The sequence below is a fragment of the Mytilus californianus genome, unplaced genomic scaffold (genome assembly GCF_021869535.1).
Source record: "Mytilus californianus isolate M0D057914Y unplaced genomic scaffold, xbMytCali1.0.p SCAF_8, whole genome shotgun sequence".
Classification (NCBI taxonomy): Eukaryota; Metazoa; Mollusca; class Bivalvia; order Mytilida; family Mytilidae; genus Mytilus; species Mytilus californianus.
Window position 1 is genome coordinate 75,916,648 of NW_026262734.1, and position 22,143 is coordinate 75,938,790.

At 31.9% G+C, this 22,143-nt stretch overlaps 1 protein-coding gene across 3 annotated transcripts in view; it reads right to left on the reverse strand.

Moving 5' to 3' along the window:
* LOC127712478 (serine/arginine repetitive matrix protein 2-like) overlaps positions 1–22,143 on the reverse strand; it is a 97,027-nt gene that overhangs the window by 18,281 nt on the left and 56,603 nt on the right. For all 3 annotated transcript variants that reach the window (XM_052218931.1, XM_052218932.1, XM_052218933.1), the window contains exons 5-8: positions 12,255–12,329; positions 9,261–9,332; positions 5,241–5,285; positions 401–481 (exon numbers count right to left, since the gene is read on the reverse strand). In XM_052218931.1, the coding sequence (XP_052074891.1) occupies positions 401–481; positions 5,241–5,285; positions 9,261–9,332; positions 12,255–12,329 (273 nt within the window). The remainder of the gene's footprint in view (positions 1–400; positions 482–5,240; positions 5,286–9,260; positions 9,333–12,254; positions 12,330–22,143) is intronic.

A 22,143-nucleotide genomic window follows, 5' to 3' on the forward strand; every position in this document is an offset into this window, starting at 1 on the left:
TAAATAACTGTTTAACAAATCATTTCATTGTCATAATTATAAGTACCACAAGTTGTCAAGTAGTATAAGATCACTTTTAAACTCTTTTAATCATACACACTTCCATCAGAAGCCACAGAACTTCATGTTAGTAAATGATTATCATAGAAAAAATATTGGTTTTTACAGAGCAAATTGTACCACATTACATATTTGTCATATTAGAATAAAATAAAAATATCAAAGAACTACAGACAGTTGATCAGTTACCTGTCTTGTCCAGACATACTGAAACCATAAGTACCAAAACTGAGGGTACCAGATAACTTATACTTTGACAAAATGACTACCATCACTTCAAAAATATTCAGATAAACTGGCAGATTGAGACAAATTGTCAATGAATAAACATCTTACCTACCTGTCATGATCTGATAAGCTGCCTCCCGAAACCACAGAACTAGGGGTACCAGATCGCTTGCGTTTCTTTCCTCTCCTCTTACTAGTAAAATCAAAGCAGGTTTATTTTTTACAAAACAAGAACATCTGACTTTGCCAACATCATTTTGTTTGTTTTTTGTTGTTAAAATCATTATAATTAATTATATAAATCATTCCCTCTTAACATGGCATGATAATATTGCAAAGGAATCAATTTGACAATCAATTCATTTTTAGGCAAACAAATTCTCATTCATTCGATTTATTCCATTTGAGTAAAATTAGAACAGCGAACTTACTGTGAAATATAAACTTTTTTATAAAAGAAAGCAGAATTAAAACATATTTTTACCAGCCTAAAAAATGTGCCTTAACATATATCTATATATATATATCAATTACATAAAGTGAGAAAAGAACCAAAATCAAATAAATACATAAAATAACTAAACATAATAAAGTCAAGTGTGCCTCATTATAAAAATAAAGAGAAGTGGTATGATTGCCCAAAAGACAACTATCAACCAGAGTCTAAACGATGTGGATGCAAGCATCTATAGGTCACCTTACAATCTTCATCCTATTACCTACGTGATTGGAAGCAGTACCTCCCTCGGAGTGAAGCCAGTTGAATTGGTAAGGGATGGCCAGTGGGGTGTTGTCCAATTTGGAAATGAACTGACATTTTATGATCTACTTTCATCATTTCTACAATATTACCACTAGAAACCTCCATGAGAACAACTACACAGACGTGTAAGAATAGCAGCTAACCACATCGTTAATGACTTTATTGACTAACTTTCACTTTTAACTTAACTAAATTCTTATTTTATTTTACTTTCACTTTCTATTTATATCTATAACGTCGTCATAACAACCTCTATTGTTACTTTACTTTCGGCGAACCACACAACTGCAAAATTTGTACTTCACTGTTTGATTTCATATGTTATATTGTCCTGAAGACGCCACGCTTGTTGGCGAAACATGTCGACCAGAATAAGCTCCTACCATGCGGTAATTGATGGGTGTTGTTGTCTTTATTGTCGTTTATAATCTTCATCAATGAACAAATCCAACACCAAAAGGCTATGAAAGGCCACAACATGACAAAATGTCAAACTATTGTCCATACTTCAATAACTTTTCTGTTTTGTTTTTATTCTGTCCATTCAATAGATTTAAAGTATGTATGAGATATTAACTGAACTCATCATCATCCAAACTTCTTTTGAAAATAACTTTATTATTGATTAGATTATTAATACATATCACTAAGAGTTTCATCAAACCAAGTAATTATTTTAGGATTTTACAAGATTTACCTTGAAAAAAACATTGTATTAAGAAAACTTCCATCTGAGAAGCTGCAGCCAAAAGTAGAAATTCTCCTGTTGTGAGGTTCAGAACTTTGTATGACATCATCTAAACTTTGATTGGTGATTTTACAAACCACAGAATAAGACATCACAGCTAATAAGTTTAATCTCCTTTCATACTTGACTTATTTATCTCTCAAAATATAATTTAACCCCCTATAAACCAAAAACCTGCAGATTTAACCATACAACAAATTAAAATAACCGAACCACAAGAAATTACTACACACAATTAATCATAAGTCAAAACAATTGGAGATCAGCTGCAAATGTGTGGCTTCTTCCTTTTTTTCCAAATCTGTGTAACTTTTTATTTACCTTCCTTGTAAACTTGAAGAAATTTCCAGATGCCATATTGGTCTAATAGTAGATTCTAGAATATCCTTATGGTCAACATAGATATTTCTTGGAAGGTGGAAGTATGATAAGAGTCATTATTTGGCCCAATAAATTGCAAAAATAGTAATTCAAAATTATGTTTATTTTATTATAAATGACCAAGTGGCTTTAATTAAAAAAACTTATGTGCAGAAAGGTGACCTGTGTTGTCATAAAACACTTCAAAATTTACCTATTTGATCTATAATGGCAATTTCACCCAATGGCATATAGTATTTAGTCAACATTTGTATGAGCAACAGTTTTACCCCAAAAAATATCTTGCGTGCATTTAAAACATCTTTGTAAAATATATTTTGTAGCAAATCTTTTTGGGTAAAGCTCTTATTCATATCTAAATATGTTAAGTAGAAGATCTCAAAATGATTCAATGTGGTCAGTTTTTTTTATCTTTTGCACTAAAGCAAGAAGTTTGAGGCTCTGGTGCCAATATTTTATATTAAATTTAGAAATATAAACAATTAGGTCTGACAGACTTGTGTCTTATGAATATCTGAAGGATAATACTTGGTAGATGGTCAATACTTTTTGATTTTTGAATTCAAGGGATAAAAAAAATGGTCTTATCATACCTTCTCCTTTCAGTTTGGAAGGATGTCATGTAAACAAAAACTATGATGATAGTGTATTGGTCATTGTATATTTTTCAAGAGATTTAAAGATTTATCTCCCTTTACCAAGGTCTATCACCTAAAATCGGACAACGAATATTCTCTGATGTGTTTTACAGAATCCTCATCATAATAGACCATGAAATTGAAAAAAAAACTATGGTGTTAGCATTAAATTAACACCATTACTTGGTTAAAATAGAGTTTGTCTAAAACAATTTTGAAACAGCATATAATTTGAATTTTAGTACATGCTACTAGATTTTCATTTCAAAGTAACCAATATTCTGGATTTCATAACTCTAAATGGGTCACTAATTGACATTAAAGTAAGTTGCCATTTTCCTTCCCATCCACAGTTGTCCACTGGAGCCACAATAATGAAATAAATTCTTATTTACTTAAATTACAATGTGGTCTAGATAGGTAAAGGGGGAAAAAGGGGGTACATGAACCTTAAACTGGTTTAAACCAGCTCAATAAGTGCCTGCACAAAGTCATGCTATCTGGACAATGTGTTGTTTATTATTGTTTTCTTTGTTTTTAAGTCTGTTTTTTTTTTCAGGGAGACTATTAGTGGTTTGTGTGTTTGGTTGTCCTGTCCGATATATTTGATAATTCTGCTACTGGTACTGGTATCCTTTTTTTACACGTTTTTTCTAATATAATCAAAACAAAAAAAAAGTTTGCGTCAACAATAAAATTTATTACAGAAACTACACGACAGTAAATAAAATAAACAAGAAAGAATCATGGAACAAAACATAGCATGTCTAACATATATTCTGTCAATGCAGTACTTTTATTATCAATTGATTCTAAAGGCCCATATTGTCTTGCTGCACAAGTGAGTACACTTTTGCTTAATGCCTGAAGAACTTCCTGAATATGAAAAACAGCAATGCAAGCGCTGTAACTTTTTCTCTGTAATTAACCAGATTTAAAAAATTCCATTGTACTTCCGACATGTACACTTTTCGAGATAATCATGAAATCTGCTGAGGTTATTTTTTCAATTTTTATTTCTATAGCCCAAAAACTGACCCATGAAGGCTTCAAAGCAAAAATGAAATTGCTTTTGGAAGTGTGGTAATTTTTTGGACTACAAAATACCCTTGCTTTTCTAATTTGTAATTTTTTTCTAATAAACTAATAAATAAATAACTTATATAAGACATTAAAAGTACCATAAATAGATTTACTGGTTATTATAAATTCAATTACTTTACCAAGTGGTTTGAGGGACTAGGTCAACTGAAAGTGTCCCCATGGACCTGAGCTAATATTGATTTTTGTGCTAGTTATTCTTAGAACCTAAAGTTGTAACAATAGCTACACTTTTTAATTCCATGAATTATTTACTTTATAGATGCACAAGACAAATTCTTATCAACAATAAATTCATAATTTATGTCTATACAAAAAATTTCTAAATATTTTATATCTTTTATCAAATTAATGTGTATAAATAGACCTCCTGGTTGAAACATCAGACTGCAGATGATGTATAATTTATTTATGGTTGATCTTGGCTCAAAAGTACATCATAAATTATGTAACGTCTTCCAGAAAATAGATAAAAATCTTTCATTAGAAGAATATTTGATTTTACTGTGAATGTACTGACTTTGGTAATGGCAACAGAAGATATGGTGTATTTATCTTAATTACTCAAAATCCCTACACACAACTGTCAAACCCTAAAGTAAAGTGACAGCGCTTTCATTGTCGTTCTTCATCTCAAAGTCACAGGGGTGCCTTCAAAATGTTGTGTTTATATATAATGCTATGTGGAAAATAAATAAGCAAAAATAAGAAACAAACCAAGATTGACACAACAGTTAATAACCAAATAAACCACCAATTGTACAGAAAAGTACCAAAATTTCAACCAGATCAGAAAATCACAAAATAATGAATCAGTTTTTATATATCATTGTAAGGTACTGCTTAGTAAAGGTATGAATGTAGTACACAGACATGATTTTACCTATCGGTAAAAAGAGCTAAAATGGCAGAATAATAAGACCAATTATTGCTTATTTTAGAAAAAGAAGTTATTTGCATTAAAAAAAGGAGGTCTTCATTACAGTGGGGAAAAAGGTCATGTCTGAGTACAGAAATTTCTTCTTATTTTTCAGGTTAAAAGTAAGCAAAAGTAAGAAATAACTGATTATGAATTTTCATGCACAAAAGATTGTATTTATAACTTATCTTTTCCGTTAATTTGAAAATTTCTTGGACATTTACAGGTTTCAAATTTAAACTGCTTGCATAATTATGACATTTCCAAACTGGTATCCCAATAAACAATTCACAGTATATACCATTGGAATGCAGAAAATCCTGATACTTTTCTTACAATATTCATTTACAAGGTACTTTTTCCCAGCAGAAGCATGCAAAAAAAATAAAAAACAACTTTTACCTCCTTCTCTTCTTATGTTTATTTCTCGACTTTTTAGATTCAGAACTGAAAATATTATAAAGTGATATGACATTATGTAACCATGGCAACAAAATCAAGCAATTTTATAATTAACATTTAATATTCAGCATCACAACAACAAAAGATTTACACAAAGTAAAATACCCTTTCAAGTACACAAACTGGTGAAATAATTTTGTTTTTATCACATAATACTGTGGCACTTCCTACCTTTTTATGTGGCCATGACAAATAAAGTCTTCAATTAAGAGTCTTTTCTCAAAATAGACCTACACATAGAGCTCCCTGGGGTACTGATAGTTTCATACTTTCATGTAATGCAGTGGCGGATCCAGGGGGGGGGTTCAGTGGGCCCCCTTTTTTTTGACAATTCAATGCTTTCATATGGTTGGAACCCCCCTTTTAAAAATGGCTGGATCCGCCCCTGTAATATTTGCTTATTTTGAATATATCAATTACAATAATTAATATATTCCTTTCTTTCAGTTTTTTTTTGGAACTACCAGAGTATTAATGATATAAATAACACTGACAAGCCAAATAATCAAGAATTTAAAAATATGACAATATGACAATATTATTTCAGATACCACCACAATGTTGTATCTTAAGTTATGTTCACCAGTGTGTGTCTGTTTTGAAATTCTATAAAGCTTTTGTACATGTAAATATTAAATGCTTCACATCTTCTCACTTCTATGCTCAACATCAGTGAAAAAATGTCAAGCTAAAAAACACTTTGTTTAAATCTACAATGAAACTATCATATTTTACTTTTATACAATGCATTCAAATAAATTTTTAAACTTCTGAACTTTTTTCTAGTTATATGATTATTAAGGAGAATTTCAAAACTTATTTATAACATTTTTTTTTATGTAACAAGAAAGTAATTTTAACATTCCAGACAACAGGTAGATTTAAACTTTGTGAGATATTATAATCATAAATTATTTTTTATCAACTTGTGAATAACTCATCAAATGATGTAAAATCATAAGAATATGACTTAAATATGACTATATAACAACCCTCCACCTAAAGTTAACAGTCATGCTTTAATTACTGTTTTTGGTACAAACTGATGAAGTAGGAACAGATTCTACAGACCTGATACATTACACTTTGATAATTGTTACTTGGAAAAAAACAACACTATGTTTAAAAATGCTATTGAAATTTCTTAATCTAATTAATGATCAACATATTAAATAGAAGCACACTTTGCCACTGGATGTCATGTTAAAATCAAACTAGTATCTATTGTTACCCTCTAAATGTGTGGCATTCAAAAGTACATTGCACTAGCTGATCTATAATCAATAATGACTTTTCAATTGAACTTGTAAACATGGTGTAAATAATTTGTGTTTTCTAAAACAAAAGTTTCTTTGACAAAATTTGTTATTGAAATGCCCCAAAATATACCTATACAAAACCAAAACTTCATAAATTCTTGCACCAAGTACTCTTTAAAAAAAAAAGTTTTTTAAATAGTTTTATATTTAATTTAAGGATAAGTTCAGCCTCTTTTTTGACTGGCAAAAGTGATGCTTGAAAAAACATTAAAAAACAAACAATTTGAATGCTTATAATAAAATAGTTTTGAGGTGCATTTTGTGATATTTTTCTCTAGCATCAATTTTGTAAGGGGTTACTTCAAAACTATTAAGATACAAAATACTTTTGAAATGATCCCTCAAAACCATGTCAAGGCTGATTAAGAACAGACAAAACAATGTATACATACGAAAGCTTACCTTTTATAAATCTAACTCGACAAATGAGGAGTTTGCATTCAAAAAATGGAGCAAACAATTATATTTTTACATGACATGATATCAAACCCTTTCTCAACATTTTTACAAAAATAAACACATATTTTCACTGATACACAAAAGCAATTATTCTATATATAGTAAATAATAAAATGTAGTAGTTGAGATTTCTATCCTTTCAGTGATCTTTGATCAAAGGTTATTTGGCTGAAGCCGTTTTACTTCTATGAACAAACAAACAAATGAAGACCTAAGACTTTGTCAAAAGAGTAGCAGCTAAGTTTCTGTATGTTCACCGGTCAAATATTTTTATTTTACGATAATGGTCTTCTGTTGCTTGAGTGCATAAAATAGAAATAAAAACAACTATTATTCAGTATTCCAGTATTTGACAATCAAAATCTATCTCACACATATATCAATTCTTTTATCTACAAATATTCTTTCACTTTAACTAAGAATTTAAATTAGATATTAATCAAATTAACAAACATAACAAAGAAAATAAAAATACTTTTTTAATTACCTGTATCAAAACATGTGGCAGCTATTTAATAACATGTGAAATTAATATTCTATTAATAGACATGATGTAATCAAAATAAAGAATAAAATGCAGTCCTAAGTACTTAAATGGAAAATGTGCTAAACTGCAAACAAAATAATAATGAATTTTAATAATTATTTACCAAACGTTTTCCTCAGAAAATTAAAACAAACATAATTACTTAGTCCTGTTTGTAATTTCTAAGAATGATAATGAAAAGAACCAACATATTTAAATAAATTATGATGGCAAGGAAATGTTGTTTATAATGAGACAGCAACCCAAAAATATATGTATATATTTATTTCAGCAGTCCAAAGTAAGAAACAGAAAAAAAATAACAAATATACACCTGCACATGTAAGTATGAGAATTATACTAGATGATTATAAATACATCTAAATAACTTGACACTATTGAGCTTTACCAAGGAAACATAATTTAGGAACAATATGCATTCACAATCATGGCTATCAAAATATGTAAATATACATGTATAGAAGTTTTTATGAAATTGTTTTCCTCATAACCATCCAAAAATCTGAAGGAGAATTTTCTTAATGGTCTTATCTCTTCTTTGTGGAAATCTCTCTATAAGACTTATTTATTTATAATTGAATTTTTGAACATTTTGATTGCAAAATGAATATGATATTAACAAATTGTGAAATTTCAATGTTATTTTCTGTCCTTCAACCATCATCTATCTACAAAATGTCTTAAGTGTAAAAAAAAATAATTGTCAATCCCCCCCTTATCCAAACAAGAATAAGAATAGTGACCACCAGCCACAAAGTAAACTTTTAAACATTCAAATACTTAGTTTTTCTATCTATCCACTTTGCCAAAATATTAATCTATAACTACTTCAGTGGACAAGGTACATTCAATTCAAAACTTTTTTCGAGGTTAATTAAACACAATAAATATTAAAAGTCAGCTTTATTTAAGAATTTTCATTCCCCACATCTGATCTAGTTATGAATCTTTTATTTATTCTAAAAATCATAAACAATGCATTTTCGATTATTCTGACTGTTTCAAAGTTGAAAGTCTTTAGAAAGATGATTTGTTTATTTTTTTAGCAGTAATCCAGCAATAAATAAGAATACAAATGTGACAACAGATATGTTCTAGTTCCTGTTTCTTGTTTCTACACCCTCAAGTCAGGAACGCAAATAGAAAAATAATAAAAATCTATATCTACATGTAATTATGATCATAGGAATTGTATAACAGATTTACGATCATCGGATTTTAATAAACATAAATTTTTAACATTTACACTTTTTAACTTTCTCAAGGGAAATAACTCTGGAACAATGGTAAATATCATAAAATGTTTAAACATGTGGCTGAGGTATAATTTAAAATAAAGGGATCTTAATGAACAAGGTTTAAACCCAGCAACAAAGACTTCAAGCATTAAACCATATAAAAGGTAAAATTCTAACTTAAAATTTATGAAACCAGCTTATAAAATGGAATAAATGAGAAAAATGACACATAATATTACCCCAGTCATCTGCATGAGGTATGGATACCATAAATCAGTCGTCCTGACTTTAGCACCACATACTAACATTGAAATACAAATATGATATTTACAATGTTTTGATTTCATTTTTAACAACAAAGAAATTGCACAACACAAATGTCTACCGCTTCACGTACCGATCATGTTTGTGTTTCTTACTCTTGTGCTTCTTTCTCTCTCTCCGACTTTCTCTGTCTGAACTATCTTCCCTGAAAGATAGAAAAGAGTGGTTAGAACACTTAAGATGTTGTCATAAATTAGTTAATATCATATTAAAACAAGAATAGGCTCATTGTTGTGCAAAGCCTACACCCAATCATAATTCACAGTATCAGGAAACTGCAAGTTGGTGTCTAATTGATCCGAAAAGTGCTCACATGTTACAGCCAAGTTGCTGACTTAAATATGGGATCATTCTGTTTTGTAGTACTAAAGAAATGTGTGACAATCTATTCTTTTATACATTCGGCATATATCGAAAATTAAATGTATCATCAAACAAGAAGTAGGCGTCTGACAAATCTGAAAAGTGCTCAACATTTTCAAGCTGCTGACCAAAGATGAAGTCATTCTGTACAGTAGTAGCTAATAGAAATGTGACAGAAATATTTGTTTGATGATCGGATGTTGCAACTGACAAAGGATAAGGTCAATGCAGGGATGTCATTAGAAGCCGTAACCGGCGAATTCCGCCGGTTACTTCTGCTTTGGCGCCGGCTACTTCAAAATTGTCAAAAATAATATTTTCACAAAGTTTTCATTTTTTACCAAGTCGATGAAACATTGATAATTAAAGAAATTCAGACATAAACGATTCATTTTCTGAAGAACAGAGATTTAAGCATTGACTTTACAGTGTGAAGCAGATTTATTAAAAAAAAAGACAACTTTTTTCACTTCATGCACTTCCGGTACTTGTTACACGAGATCGTACATCAATCTAACTTTCGGCGACAAAATAAGTTTGTTACTTCATTTGAACGTGATAAAAATTCAGTAAATGTTTAATCCATTTATTGCATTAAAAACGTTATATTCCTTTCCAAATAGCTTGTCAACCATCGTTTATTTTTGTAAATTTTCTTCGTCCGCCATTAACTGTTTACTAACTACGGATCGGAAACGGACCAGCTATGACCAAAATCCGTATTTTTACAATAATAACTACAAACGCATGAATGGAACAGCTGACAAGGAAATTGGTCCCAAATGGAAAAATTACGCATTCCACACACATTAACAGACTTTTTGTTAGATTTACTTGATTAATGTATACAATTCCATATATATGGATTGTTTCAAAATATTTAATTAAACTTGCTTAATTAACTCTGGGACTATATATATATATATATAAATACTAATATCAATATATATGGCCCAGCTTAACTTTGTATATCATAAGTTGAGAAACACTGAATTTCATAAACATGATAAACAAGATAGTTTTTTATTTGAGTTGTAATTTATATATTATATATTATAATTTCTTTATCTTTTTAATGCTAGATATTTAGTTGGTAGTTTCTCACAAGAACCTAAACTTAAACAACTTTGAATTTGAACTTTTTTTACTTTAATTGTATACTCAGATATGAATTGAACAATATAAAAAGAACATTATTTACATATGACCCTTTGTACTATAGGTAGTAAAAACCAAACATTGTAGCACAGTGTGCAAAGGAGCACTTTTCTTTCAAATCTCACTACTTCTCCCTATCAGTTTCAAAAAGAGAAGTCACTTCTCCCTATGATTCTGAAGTAGTGTGAGCCCTGCATTATGCATTTAAGGATGTACTTAGGTCAGGTTTTGGAATTTCTGTCAGATGTTTGGACTCTGGTCTTTTCCTACTATACAGGGTAAAATATTTTGCCCAATGACCCCCATTTTTCTTTTCATATATAATACTTCAATTAATAACTCATAAAAGGTCATACACCAAAATTTAAGCAGATTGTAGATTTCTTCTCTTTCCATTAGTTTGCTTCTTAACTTAAATGCTCTTAAAGTCTTCCGACTTATAGTATCAATTTTGAATTCTACATTTTTCTAATTTCACCAAAGTACATCCTTAAAGACTCACCTTTTTGCCTGCAACAGTCCAATTCATTGTAATAAGTATGTGAAATTATTAATACTGAGAAATAAAAAAAATGTTGTCTATGGGTTTTAATTATTAGAATAATTGCATGTCTACAGTTAAACTAAAAATATTTTCAACTAATAAGATCAAATTTGAATCTTTTCCTGAATGATCACCATGTCTTACAGAGTCATCCTTCATCATTTTCCTCAAACAACTTCAACTACTTGTTAGCTGAAAGTCTTGATATAGTGATAATAATATTTATGTGATCAACTTTATAGAAAATATGACCATCTTGCTGCTCATTTACCTTATCATCATTAAAAAATGGTGTTTGATTAGGACTAAATTAGAGTTCAGGAGCCCCCCAGAATGCAGGATTTTTGCACCATTTTAGAAAAAAATTCTGGGGGCCTTAAGCGGCCCCCATACCCCTCGCTGTGATGGGCGACGAGCTTGCTCGTCGCACCGGACGTCTACGACGTCCGCAATCCTTGCCTGCTACTTTAATTATTTATCCTGCTACTTCAAAACCTAGTGACATCCCTGCAATGCAATATAATATCAATCAACAGTGATTTTATAACAAAAAATATTCATTAATCATTACTGGTCTACTCATTTCAGTATTTTGTAATGTGAAATTCTGTAAATATCCAACAAATATAATATGCATTCAAAAGTACAGAATAAGATCACCTCACATTAGTTATATACTCTTAAATAACATTAAACATCATTTGATGGTATAAACAATGTAAACTTCTATTATCAAAATAGGATACAATGTTTACTTAATAGAATCCTAATGATAGATATCAAGTTTTTTAAAGGATTAGTTTTAAACTTTCATCAGGGGATTAAGTTGTTTGACAATGTAAAATAACATGATACATTGTTTTATGTTAGGAAAATGGGTTCAAAGTCTCAAATGGCTGTGTTGCAATATTTGTAACTAATAAATGTAGAATGGTTGACAAGTATTCAATGTTTCGTTTGATAAAATTGAGTATGGGAATATAAACTTGTATATAACCAAACCTTGATTTTGTTTTCTTCTTTTTCTTTGGTGTGGGGGAAACAGATCTTTCCGATGAACTAGAATCTCTAACAATTCTGAAATGAAAAACACATAATTTGAATATTTCAAAAGAAATTTCATATATATGAGTCAAATACCGATAATTGTACATATTCTATTTTTTTTAAAGATTTTCTACTCAGGAAGCTGGTTACCTAAGCTATATTTGACAAAACCTTTCAGAATTTTAGGTCCTCAATGCTCTTCAACTGTGTAATTTATTTGGCCTTTAAGGAGAAACTTTTAGGCCTGGTATATATGATGAGTTTATTTTCCTTATCAAATGAAATTATTTATTATAAAATATTATCCTGTGACCATTTACTCAAACAATTATTAATTATTGGAACCTTTTGTCAACAAAACATTACATCAATTTGTAAGATTTTTTTTAATCCGACCTCCTGTTGTCAGAGTGTATTATATATTGAATGAATCTGGTTGATGAATATTTCATCTCCTTTGTTCTCTTAAATCAAGTTAACGATTTTAATAATTAAAATTTCCGATCGACAATCCATATATAACAGAAAAGTACAGAAAATAATTCAACTCCACTTGTTGATTGAACTTCGTAACTGGAAATTTGTATTGTTGAAATTAGTAAGCACACAGAGCTATTTCTGCTCAAAAACTGTCTTTCCATATCAAACACCTTAGGTTTTATAAATAAAAGTAGATATGATGTTAACATCAATGAAACAGCAATCCAACAGCACACAATTCTGCTCAGAAATGTCCTTCTATTTTTCTCTGTCAACCTGTTTTAATATGAGCTGCGTCGGATAAAAATTGACCTTATGCAAATGAATATCAATACATCTGTTCACTTATTTCAGGTTGAAAAAATCTCTATGCAAGGACTGTAAATTTTTGAAAATTGAGTTGCTATAAAAACCCTACAAAACAGACCCAAATTCATCTTTTATTTCGTATTTGAATGTTCCAAAATCAATCAAAGTCATATATAATACATATAACAATTATATAAACTGCACTGATTACAGACTCCTGGCATCAAGTATACGGCAGGACTAAATATGCATGTTATGATGTAGGTTATCCCTCCCCCTTTACCTGAGAAAGTAGTGTGACAATAAAGCAATGTAATGAATTTCGGAAATTATGACCCAAAATTTGTATAATATTTGCTGTTACTCTACCATATCCCATAAAGAATATTTCAGAAGCATTTCATCACAAATTAATGAAATTTCATTTAGAAAAGGCAAGAACAGCTATTAGTTCTTTAAATTTCTTTCCAGTCTGTATGAACTTTTTTAAGACTCTTTGGCAAATGCTGCATTGGAATCTTGCTTCAACTTAAGCCTTCAAATCAATACAAATGGTTTAGCGCATAAAGTTAGAAACGTATCAATCTTATTCAATTATTACATGCAGTTTAAGCAGATTGTTTTCCCCAAGTAGTGCAGCAAATCCCCGTTTCTGATACCAATTTGTCAATGTCACAATAAAACCGATTGCTAAAAAGACCAACTTATGATTTAAAAACTTTCCAAACTCCATTTTGACAAACTCCATCAATCAAAGTTTTAGTTTGTAAATCAGACACGTTTGGTTAATGCTATTAATCTACTGGTTAAACTGTAGAGTTGATTGTACTTGATTAAAAAGATACATATCCATTTTTTAATATGATAGATTACTTTACATGCAGTGTGAACAACAAATGTGTGAACAATGTTAAAATAGACAAATTTCTTGTTCTTTCTATGAATGAATTACATCAGTTGACTCAGGTCCATCAAAATAAATGACCTATATGAACAATTGACTCTTATTGATATATAATAACATAAGCATCAGAAATGCATGGGAAAATGCACAAATGTTAAAGTCGACAATGGAATGCACTGGCATTTAATTTTTGTCCTAACTCGGTTACTGCTTCCAGTAATAGAAGGCACATTCTAACACAGCTTCTAAGTATTCCAATTTCGCTTCTTATTGGTTTACTTGTATGTATTGTAATATGATAATGGTTAAAGATGATTAGGATAGATTAGGAACGACTGAAAATAATATAAGGCACTCAGGATTCCTCCACTTTGTTACAGGTATTCAGGCTTACTCCACTTTCCTACAGGCACTCAGGCTTCCTCCACCAATAAAAACTACAGGCACTCAGGCTTCCTCCACCAATAAAAGCTACAGGCACTCAGGCTTCCTCCACTTTACTACAGGCTCTTAGGCTTCCTCCACCAATAAAAACTACAGGCACTCAAGATTCCTCAACTTTCCTACAGGCACTCAGGCTTCCTCCTCCAATAAAAACTACAGGCACTCAGGCTTCCTCCACCAATAAAACTACAGGCACTCAGGCTTCCTCCACCAATAAAACTACAGGCACTCAGGCTTCCTCCACTTTCCTACAGGCACTCAGGCTTCCTCCACCAATAAAAACTACAGGCACTCAGGCTTCCTCCACTTTCCTACAGGCACTCAGGCTTCCTCCACCAATAAAAACTACAGGCACTCAGTCTTCCTCCACTTTCCTACAGGCACTCAGGCTTCCTCCACCAATAAAAACTACAGGCACTCAGGCTTCCTCCACTTTCCTACAGGCACCCAGGCTTCCTCCACCAATAAAAACTACAGGCACTCAAGCTTCTTCCACTTTCCTTCAGGCACTCAGGCTTCCTCCACCAATAAAACCTAACTTATTCGAAATCTCTTCACTTTTTCTTGTTCTGCTTCATTGGTTGATTAAATGTTGGTTGGTATTAATGCCACTTTCAGCAGTATTGGCTATTTCACGGTGACAAACATAATTTCGTAGTAACCTTATTGAGTAAACATGCTGCTTAATTCTATATCTATCATTTTTATTCTGAGTCGATAAAATAATGCTTGTTTCAGTCAATTGAGGTATCCTGCATTTTTTGTTTACATTTCTACAAACAGAAACAGAACAAGAAATGATTGTAACAGGATGCTGTTACGAAGTCTCCCAAACGAAGCTCCCATAATTCGTAATTCCCAGGGTCGCCTGACATTGGGCAATGTCCAGTGAAAATTGGTTTGGTCCAGTAAAGTTATATGCATTAGTGATGCCTGGGGACTAACCTTGTATATCATTCAAATCATCTTGGCATGACAAACCAGAATATATATGGTTTAGCGGTGGGGATCTCGACCATTTACAAGATATTAGAACTTTCTTAAATGGCAGGGGGTGGGGGTGACCCCTGGAGACTAACCCTGTATTTCATTTGATGTGCTTTATCATGACAAACCAGAATATATATGGTTTAGGGGTGGGGATCTCGACCATTTACAAGATATTAGAACTTTCTCAAATGGCAAGGGGTGGGGGTGACCGCTGGGGACTAACCCTGTATAACATTTGATGTGCTTTATCATGACAAACCAGAATATATATGGTTTAGGGGTGGGGATCTCGACCATTTACAAGATATTAGAACTTTCTCAAATGGCAGGGGGTCGGGATGACCCCTGGGGACTTACCCTGTATATCATTCAAACCATCTCAGCATGACAAACCAGAATATATATGGTTTAGGGGTGGGGATCTTGACCACTTAGAAGATATTAGAACTTTCTTAAATGGCAGGGGGTGGGGGTGACCCCTGGGGACTTACCCTGTATAACATTTGATGTGCTTTATCATAACAAACCAGAATATATATGGTTTAGGGGTGGGGATCTCGACCATTTACAAGATATTAGAACTTTCTCAAATGGCAGGGGATCGGGATGACCCCTGGGGACTAACCCTGTATATCATTCAAACCATCTTAGCAAAACAAACCAGAATATATATGGTTTAGGGGTGGGGATCTTGACAACTTAGAAGATATTAGAACTTTCTTAAATGGCAGGGGGTGGGGGTGACCCCTGGGGACTAACCCTGTATTACATTTGATGTGCTTTATCATGACAAACCAGAATATATATGGTTTAGGGGTGGGGATCTCGACCATTTACAAGATATTAGAACTTTCTCAAATGACAGGGGGTGGGGATGACCCCTGGGGACTAACCCTGTATATCATTCAAACCATCTTAGCATGACAAACCAGAATATATATGGTTTAGGGGTGGGGATCTTGACCACTTTCAAGATATTAGATCTTTCTTAAATGGCAGGGGGTGGGGGTAACCCCTGGGGACTAACCCTGTATTTCATTTGATGTGCTTTATCATGACAAACCAGAATATATATGGTTTAGGGGTGGGGATCTCGACCATTTACAAGATATTAGAACTTTCTCAAATGGCAGGGGATCGGGATGACCCCTGGGGACTAACCCTGTATATCATTCAAACCATCTTAGCATGACAAACCAGAATATATATGGTTTAGGGGTGGGGATCTTGACCACTTAGAAGATATTAGAACTTTCTTAAATGGCAGGGGGTGGGGGTGACCCCTGGGGACTAACCCTGTATTACATTTGATGTGCTTTATCATGACAAACCAGAATATATATGGTTTAGGGGTGGGGATCTCGACCATTTACAAGATATTAGAACTTTCTCAAATGACAGGGGGTGGGGATGACCCCTGGGGACTAACCCTGTATAACATTTGATGTGCTTTATCATGACAAACCAGAATATATATGGTTTAGGGGTGGGGATCTTGACCACTTACAAGGTATTAGAACTTTCTTAAATGGCAGGGGGTGGGGGTGACCCCTGGGGACTAACCCTGTATTTCATTTAATGGGCTTTATTATTTAGAACATTTTCAATTAAAAAGTTTGTGTCTATCACGAACGGTTTTCAATTTATAATCATTTGAAAATTTTAAAAAATAAAATCCCATAGGGTTCTATAGTAAAACCCTCTTTTCTTTTTGCCCCTCAAAGTACCCCTTTATAAACCCCATTGCAAAAACAAAACCCTGATTGCACCACTAGACATGTTAGTCTAACATATTGTGAAACCCTAAGTTAATCCGACTAGCGGTTTTGGAGAACGGGTGCGGACAAGTTCAAATTTAAAAGCGGCGGAAGAAGAAGAAGAAGAAGAAGAAGAAGAAGAAGAAGAAGAAGAAGAATAAGAAGAATAATAATAATAATAAGAACTGAGCAAAAACAATAAGTCTTCCCAAACTTCGTTTGGGAGACTTAATAAAATGCTCCGCTGGGCGCAGCTTGATACGACCGCAGAGGTCGAACCCTGAACAGTTGGGGCAAGTAGGGACACAACATTCAAGCTTGATACAGCTCTGAATTTGGATTGTGATTAAATATTTGACACAGCATAGGTTTCTGACACAGAATGAATGTGGTCTAAGAACTTGAAAATTTTTAATTTACCTATTCAAACCATATCATTATTATTTGCTTTTATATATAAATCAGAAATAACCAACTTAAAATGGAAAATTTACAAGAAAAAAAAAAGGAAAAAAAGGGAAAAAAAAAAAAACTGCTTCGCTGAGTGCAGCATGATACGCCCGCAGAGGTCCAACCCTGAACAGTTGGGGCAAAAATGGACACAATATTCAAGCTTGATACAGGTCTGAATTTGGATTGTATTAAATATTTGACATATTATAGGTTTCTGAATAAATGTAGTCAAAGAACTTGAAATTGGTTATATGAATTGAATTTATATTCAATTAAAGCTTTCTTGCTGTTGTGCAATACACTGTGCTGTTGCGCAATACTTAGTAAATCTGTTGTCAGACTATAAACAATTAAAGATCAATTAATTCTCAATGTCATATTAGAAATTTATGAAAATGTACAGGGAGCTTACATCAATAGATATAAACAATTCACCAAAGTTTCATGAGAATTGCTGAAGCATTTTTGAGTTATTGTCCAAAAACTGGAAAATCTCCCCTTTTTAATGAATAAAACCCCATAACTCAGAAATTTAAAATGTAAAATTTATAAAATTCTAAACGGAGCTTACATCAATAGATATAAACAATTCACCAAAGTTTCATAAGAACTGCTGAAAGCATTTTTGATTTTTTGTCTAAAAACTAATAATCCCCCTTTTTTTATGAATAAAACCCTGCAACTCGGAAACGTAAAATCTAAAATACATGAAAATCGAAAGGGAGCTCATGTCAATGGATATAAACAATTCACCGCAATTTCTTGCAAATTGGTGAAAGCATTCTTGAGTTATTGTCCGAAAACTGGAAAATCCCCCTTTTTTTAATGAATAAAACCCCATAACTCAGAAACGTAAAATCTAAAATTTATAAAAAACGAAAGGGAGCTCACGTCAATAGATATAAACAATTCACCAAAGTTTTATGCAAATTGGTTAAAGCGTTTTTGAGTTAATGTCCGACATGTTGACGACGGACGGACAGACGGACGGACGGACGGACGGACAGACGGACAGAGGTATACCATAATACGTCCCGTAAACAGGCATATAAAAATGATTATTTTTGGCCACTTATTCCTAAACGTTTTGGGCAATTACCCCCAAACTCAATTCCAGCTTTCCCTTTGTGATATGGAACCTTGTAGTACAATTTCAAAAAGATCCATACACTTGCACATAAGTTATTGTCATGAAACTAGAACAATGCTTGTTTTTTGCCCCTTTTTTAGCCCTCTATTCCTAAAATTTTGAGGCAATTACCCCCAAAATCAATCCCAGCATTCCCTTTGTGATATGGAACCTTGTGGTACAATGTCAGAGAGATCCATACACTAACACACAAGTTATTGTCTGGAAGTTACAAAAATGCTTATTTCTGGCCCCTAATTCCTTAACCTTGTACCATAACCCCCAAAATCAATCCCAACCTTTCTTTTGTGGTATTGAACCTTATGGTAAAATTTCATAGAGATCCATTCCCTTAAACTAACGTTATTGTGCGAAAACCAATGTGTCTTCGGACGACGACGTCATACCAATATACGACCGCAAAAAGTTTTTGCGGTCGTATAAAAACTGTCACAATATTCAAGACTAGCCAACTACCAACTTTTCCAGATTTCAAATGACGAACTTTTCACATTCTTGATTATATATGGAATTTATTCTAATTGAAAGACAAAAGAAAAAATTCTGATTGAATTATCTGAATGTTGGAATCCATCAAAATTTAAGTGTTCTGCTAAAAGAATTAATTTTTCTACAAAAACTAATATATGTTGCATGTTTCATTTTAATACATGACCAAGTAAATGAAGTAAGAGACAGTTATTAGGTTAAGAACAGAAGATATCATAGTCTATCTCATTTTCTCCATCAAGGACACGGAAACAACTCGAGTAATCAGATTTAACAACTATGGGCTTGTCTTCATTATTTGTAAAGTTTTTAAAGTGAATATTTACAATACAGTTTGTCTGTGTACATAATTCAAGGATAACAGATGAATTCCCTTTATTAATCGCTGTTCATACATAAATGATGGAATGTTGGTTGCAGATAACCAAATTAGACAGATAAATTATTTCAAGTTAATCAAGGAATAAATAAAGTGCAGCTACTACTCAAACACGAAAAATGCTTTTCCCATGTCGCAAAGATGACACTAGATTATAGGAGAAACACAATTCATTTAAAAATTTGAATGTATCATATTGCTTTCCTTAAATCTAATTTCCGTTATCTTCTTCAATGTTTTATCAATTCTACTCTAGCTGGACTGGGCTGGACCTTTGATACTGTTCATCTTTTATCAAACCAATAAAATTTTCAATTATTACCAAATCTTCAAAAACATTTCCAAATGCTGGCCAGCTACTTTAAACTCTACAATACTTTATCTGTCAGCAAGACTAAATGATGTCCTGAGTATTCTGATTTTCAATATTGATATTTTAATGCATGCAAGTTTGACCAATCTGTCATTGCCAAGAATGGAGATAATATACCTATTAAAATAAACTGAAAAGTATCTTTACATATATTAAGTGGGCTTTTCTAGATGCTTTGGTACACAATTTGTCATAAATAGGTCAATATCCCTAATGCGCCTCAAATTGAGGTACTCACAATATAATACATGAAAAAGATCTTGATATTTATGGACAATTTGTTTCAATTTCTAACAAGTGACTGAGCTTAACTGTTTGTGCTGATTTAAAGAGCAGAAGAGGAATAAATGTGTAAAACTATGGAATTATAAAGTGAATTCAAAGAACTTATTGTCTGAAAAAAGGGATTTTTTACCTCGAGAAGCCACATCACAAAAGGCTTTTAGAGGTGTGCTAAATTACGGAAAATTTAATCTTACTTCGTACCCAGAAAATTTAACCACATATATGTGAAAATGTCTCAGCTTCAAAACAAGCCATCATAAATATCCAAATTTATATTGGTCGAGCGATAGAGTAAAAGGTTACCATTACCGCCTACCTGAAATTAATTGTGCATATTGACCCACATATTTATATTTACTAGTGTAGTCTTGCTTTTCTATGATAAAGATTTTGTAAACTGTCTGTGATCTTACCCACTAGATGTCATCATACTTTATCAGTCAAACCTCATGGGTATTTTGTACTATTGTAATTCCTATAATAAGTTATTGGAGGAACATATCTATCCATAGCTTCACATCTACATTATCATTTAAAACTCCTCAAATATCAATGTTTGTAATGGCAGCCATAGCTTAAAATCAGCTTTCCTCTTTTATTTGGTAATTGATACTATGGGTTTTCTATTTTTCGACACTTATTTCTGTAAGTGACTTACTTTTAAATCTTCTAAAACACCTAACTTTGTAAATTCTAAGTAGAGATAAGATAAAACCATTTTTCACATTTTAATTTATAAAAGTTGATCAATATTAATATCAAAGTAAGTGGTCTATATATTCTAATTAGGTCAAACCAGAAATCCCCAAAACAAAAACAGTTTCACTTGCATGTTAAGAACTTGCTACAATCTATACATTAATAAATCTTAAATGATTCCTTAAAAGCTAATCTTGTGTTTGTAAGAACCTAGACCAGATGTGTTTTGTTTCAGTCTATAAATCATTAATTCTAGTTATGCTGCATTATGGATGTGTAATTATCAGCTTACCAAAATAAAATCCATTTCCTACCCCCAAAAAAAAACATTATTTACAACCTAATTTTCACATTTGTTTGATGTATTATAGTCATGTACTAAACCTATTTTCTTTGGTGTAATTATGGATTTTATGCAAAAATGAAAATCACTTCACATTTTTAATATTATTTGATCATGCTATGTAGTCGGGTGAGTTTGAGTTCACATCATTAAAGGAATAAAATTCCTGTAAATCTGCTTTCTGAACCTTAAAATTTGTTTGTGTTTAAATTTTTATAAAGCAAAAAGAATATGTATATATCGTATATCCTATATGATTTAACAATTATCTGCTATTTGAATATAGGGAAACTCTTAGATATTTACTCACATTAATGAAAATTCTGCTGCAAACCTATTCCAACAGTTCTTAATGAAATAAAAGAAGAATGTGTCTGAGGACAAGAATGCCCCTGCTCAAGCTTTGCAATTTTCTAAGTTAAAAAGGGGTATATCTCTAGAACGGTAAATGACTCGCTGCCCAAACTTGAACTCTGTCTGCAAGTTTTGATCCATAGCATTATATTATTATTGTGTACGAGTTTCATAAAATTTGGATGAGACAAACTTAAGTTAGAGTGCGGAAACAAAAATGGGACGGACGGAAAGACGGACGGTCAAAGGTAACACTTACTGCCCCCGTTGCCTATGGCAGGGGCATTAACATATGAATTGTTATTACTCCTAGTTTTTGAATTTTTTTTAAATATTTATAAAAATGTATTTGATGCAGCATGTCTTATGTACATCATATGAACCAATATGTTTGTATGTTTTTCCATACTTTATAAAAATATCATTTTGGAGATA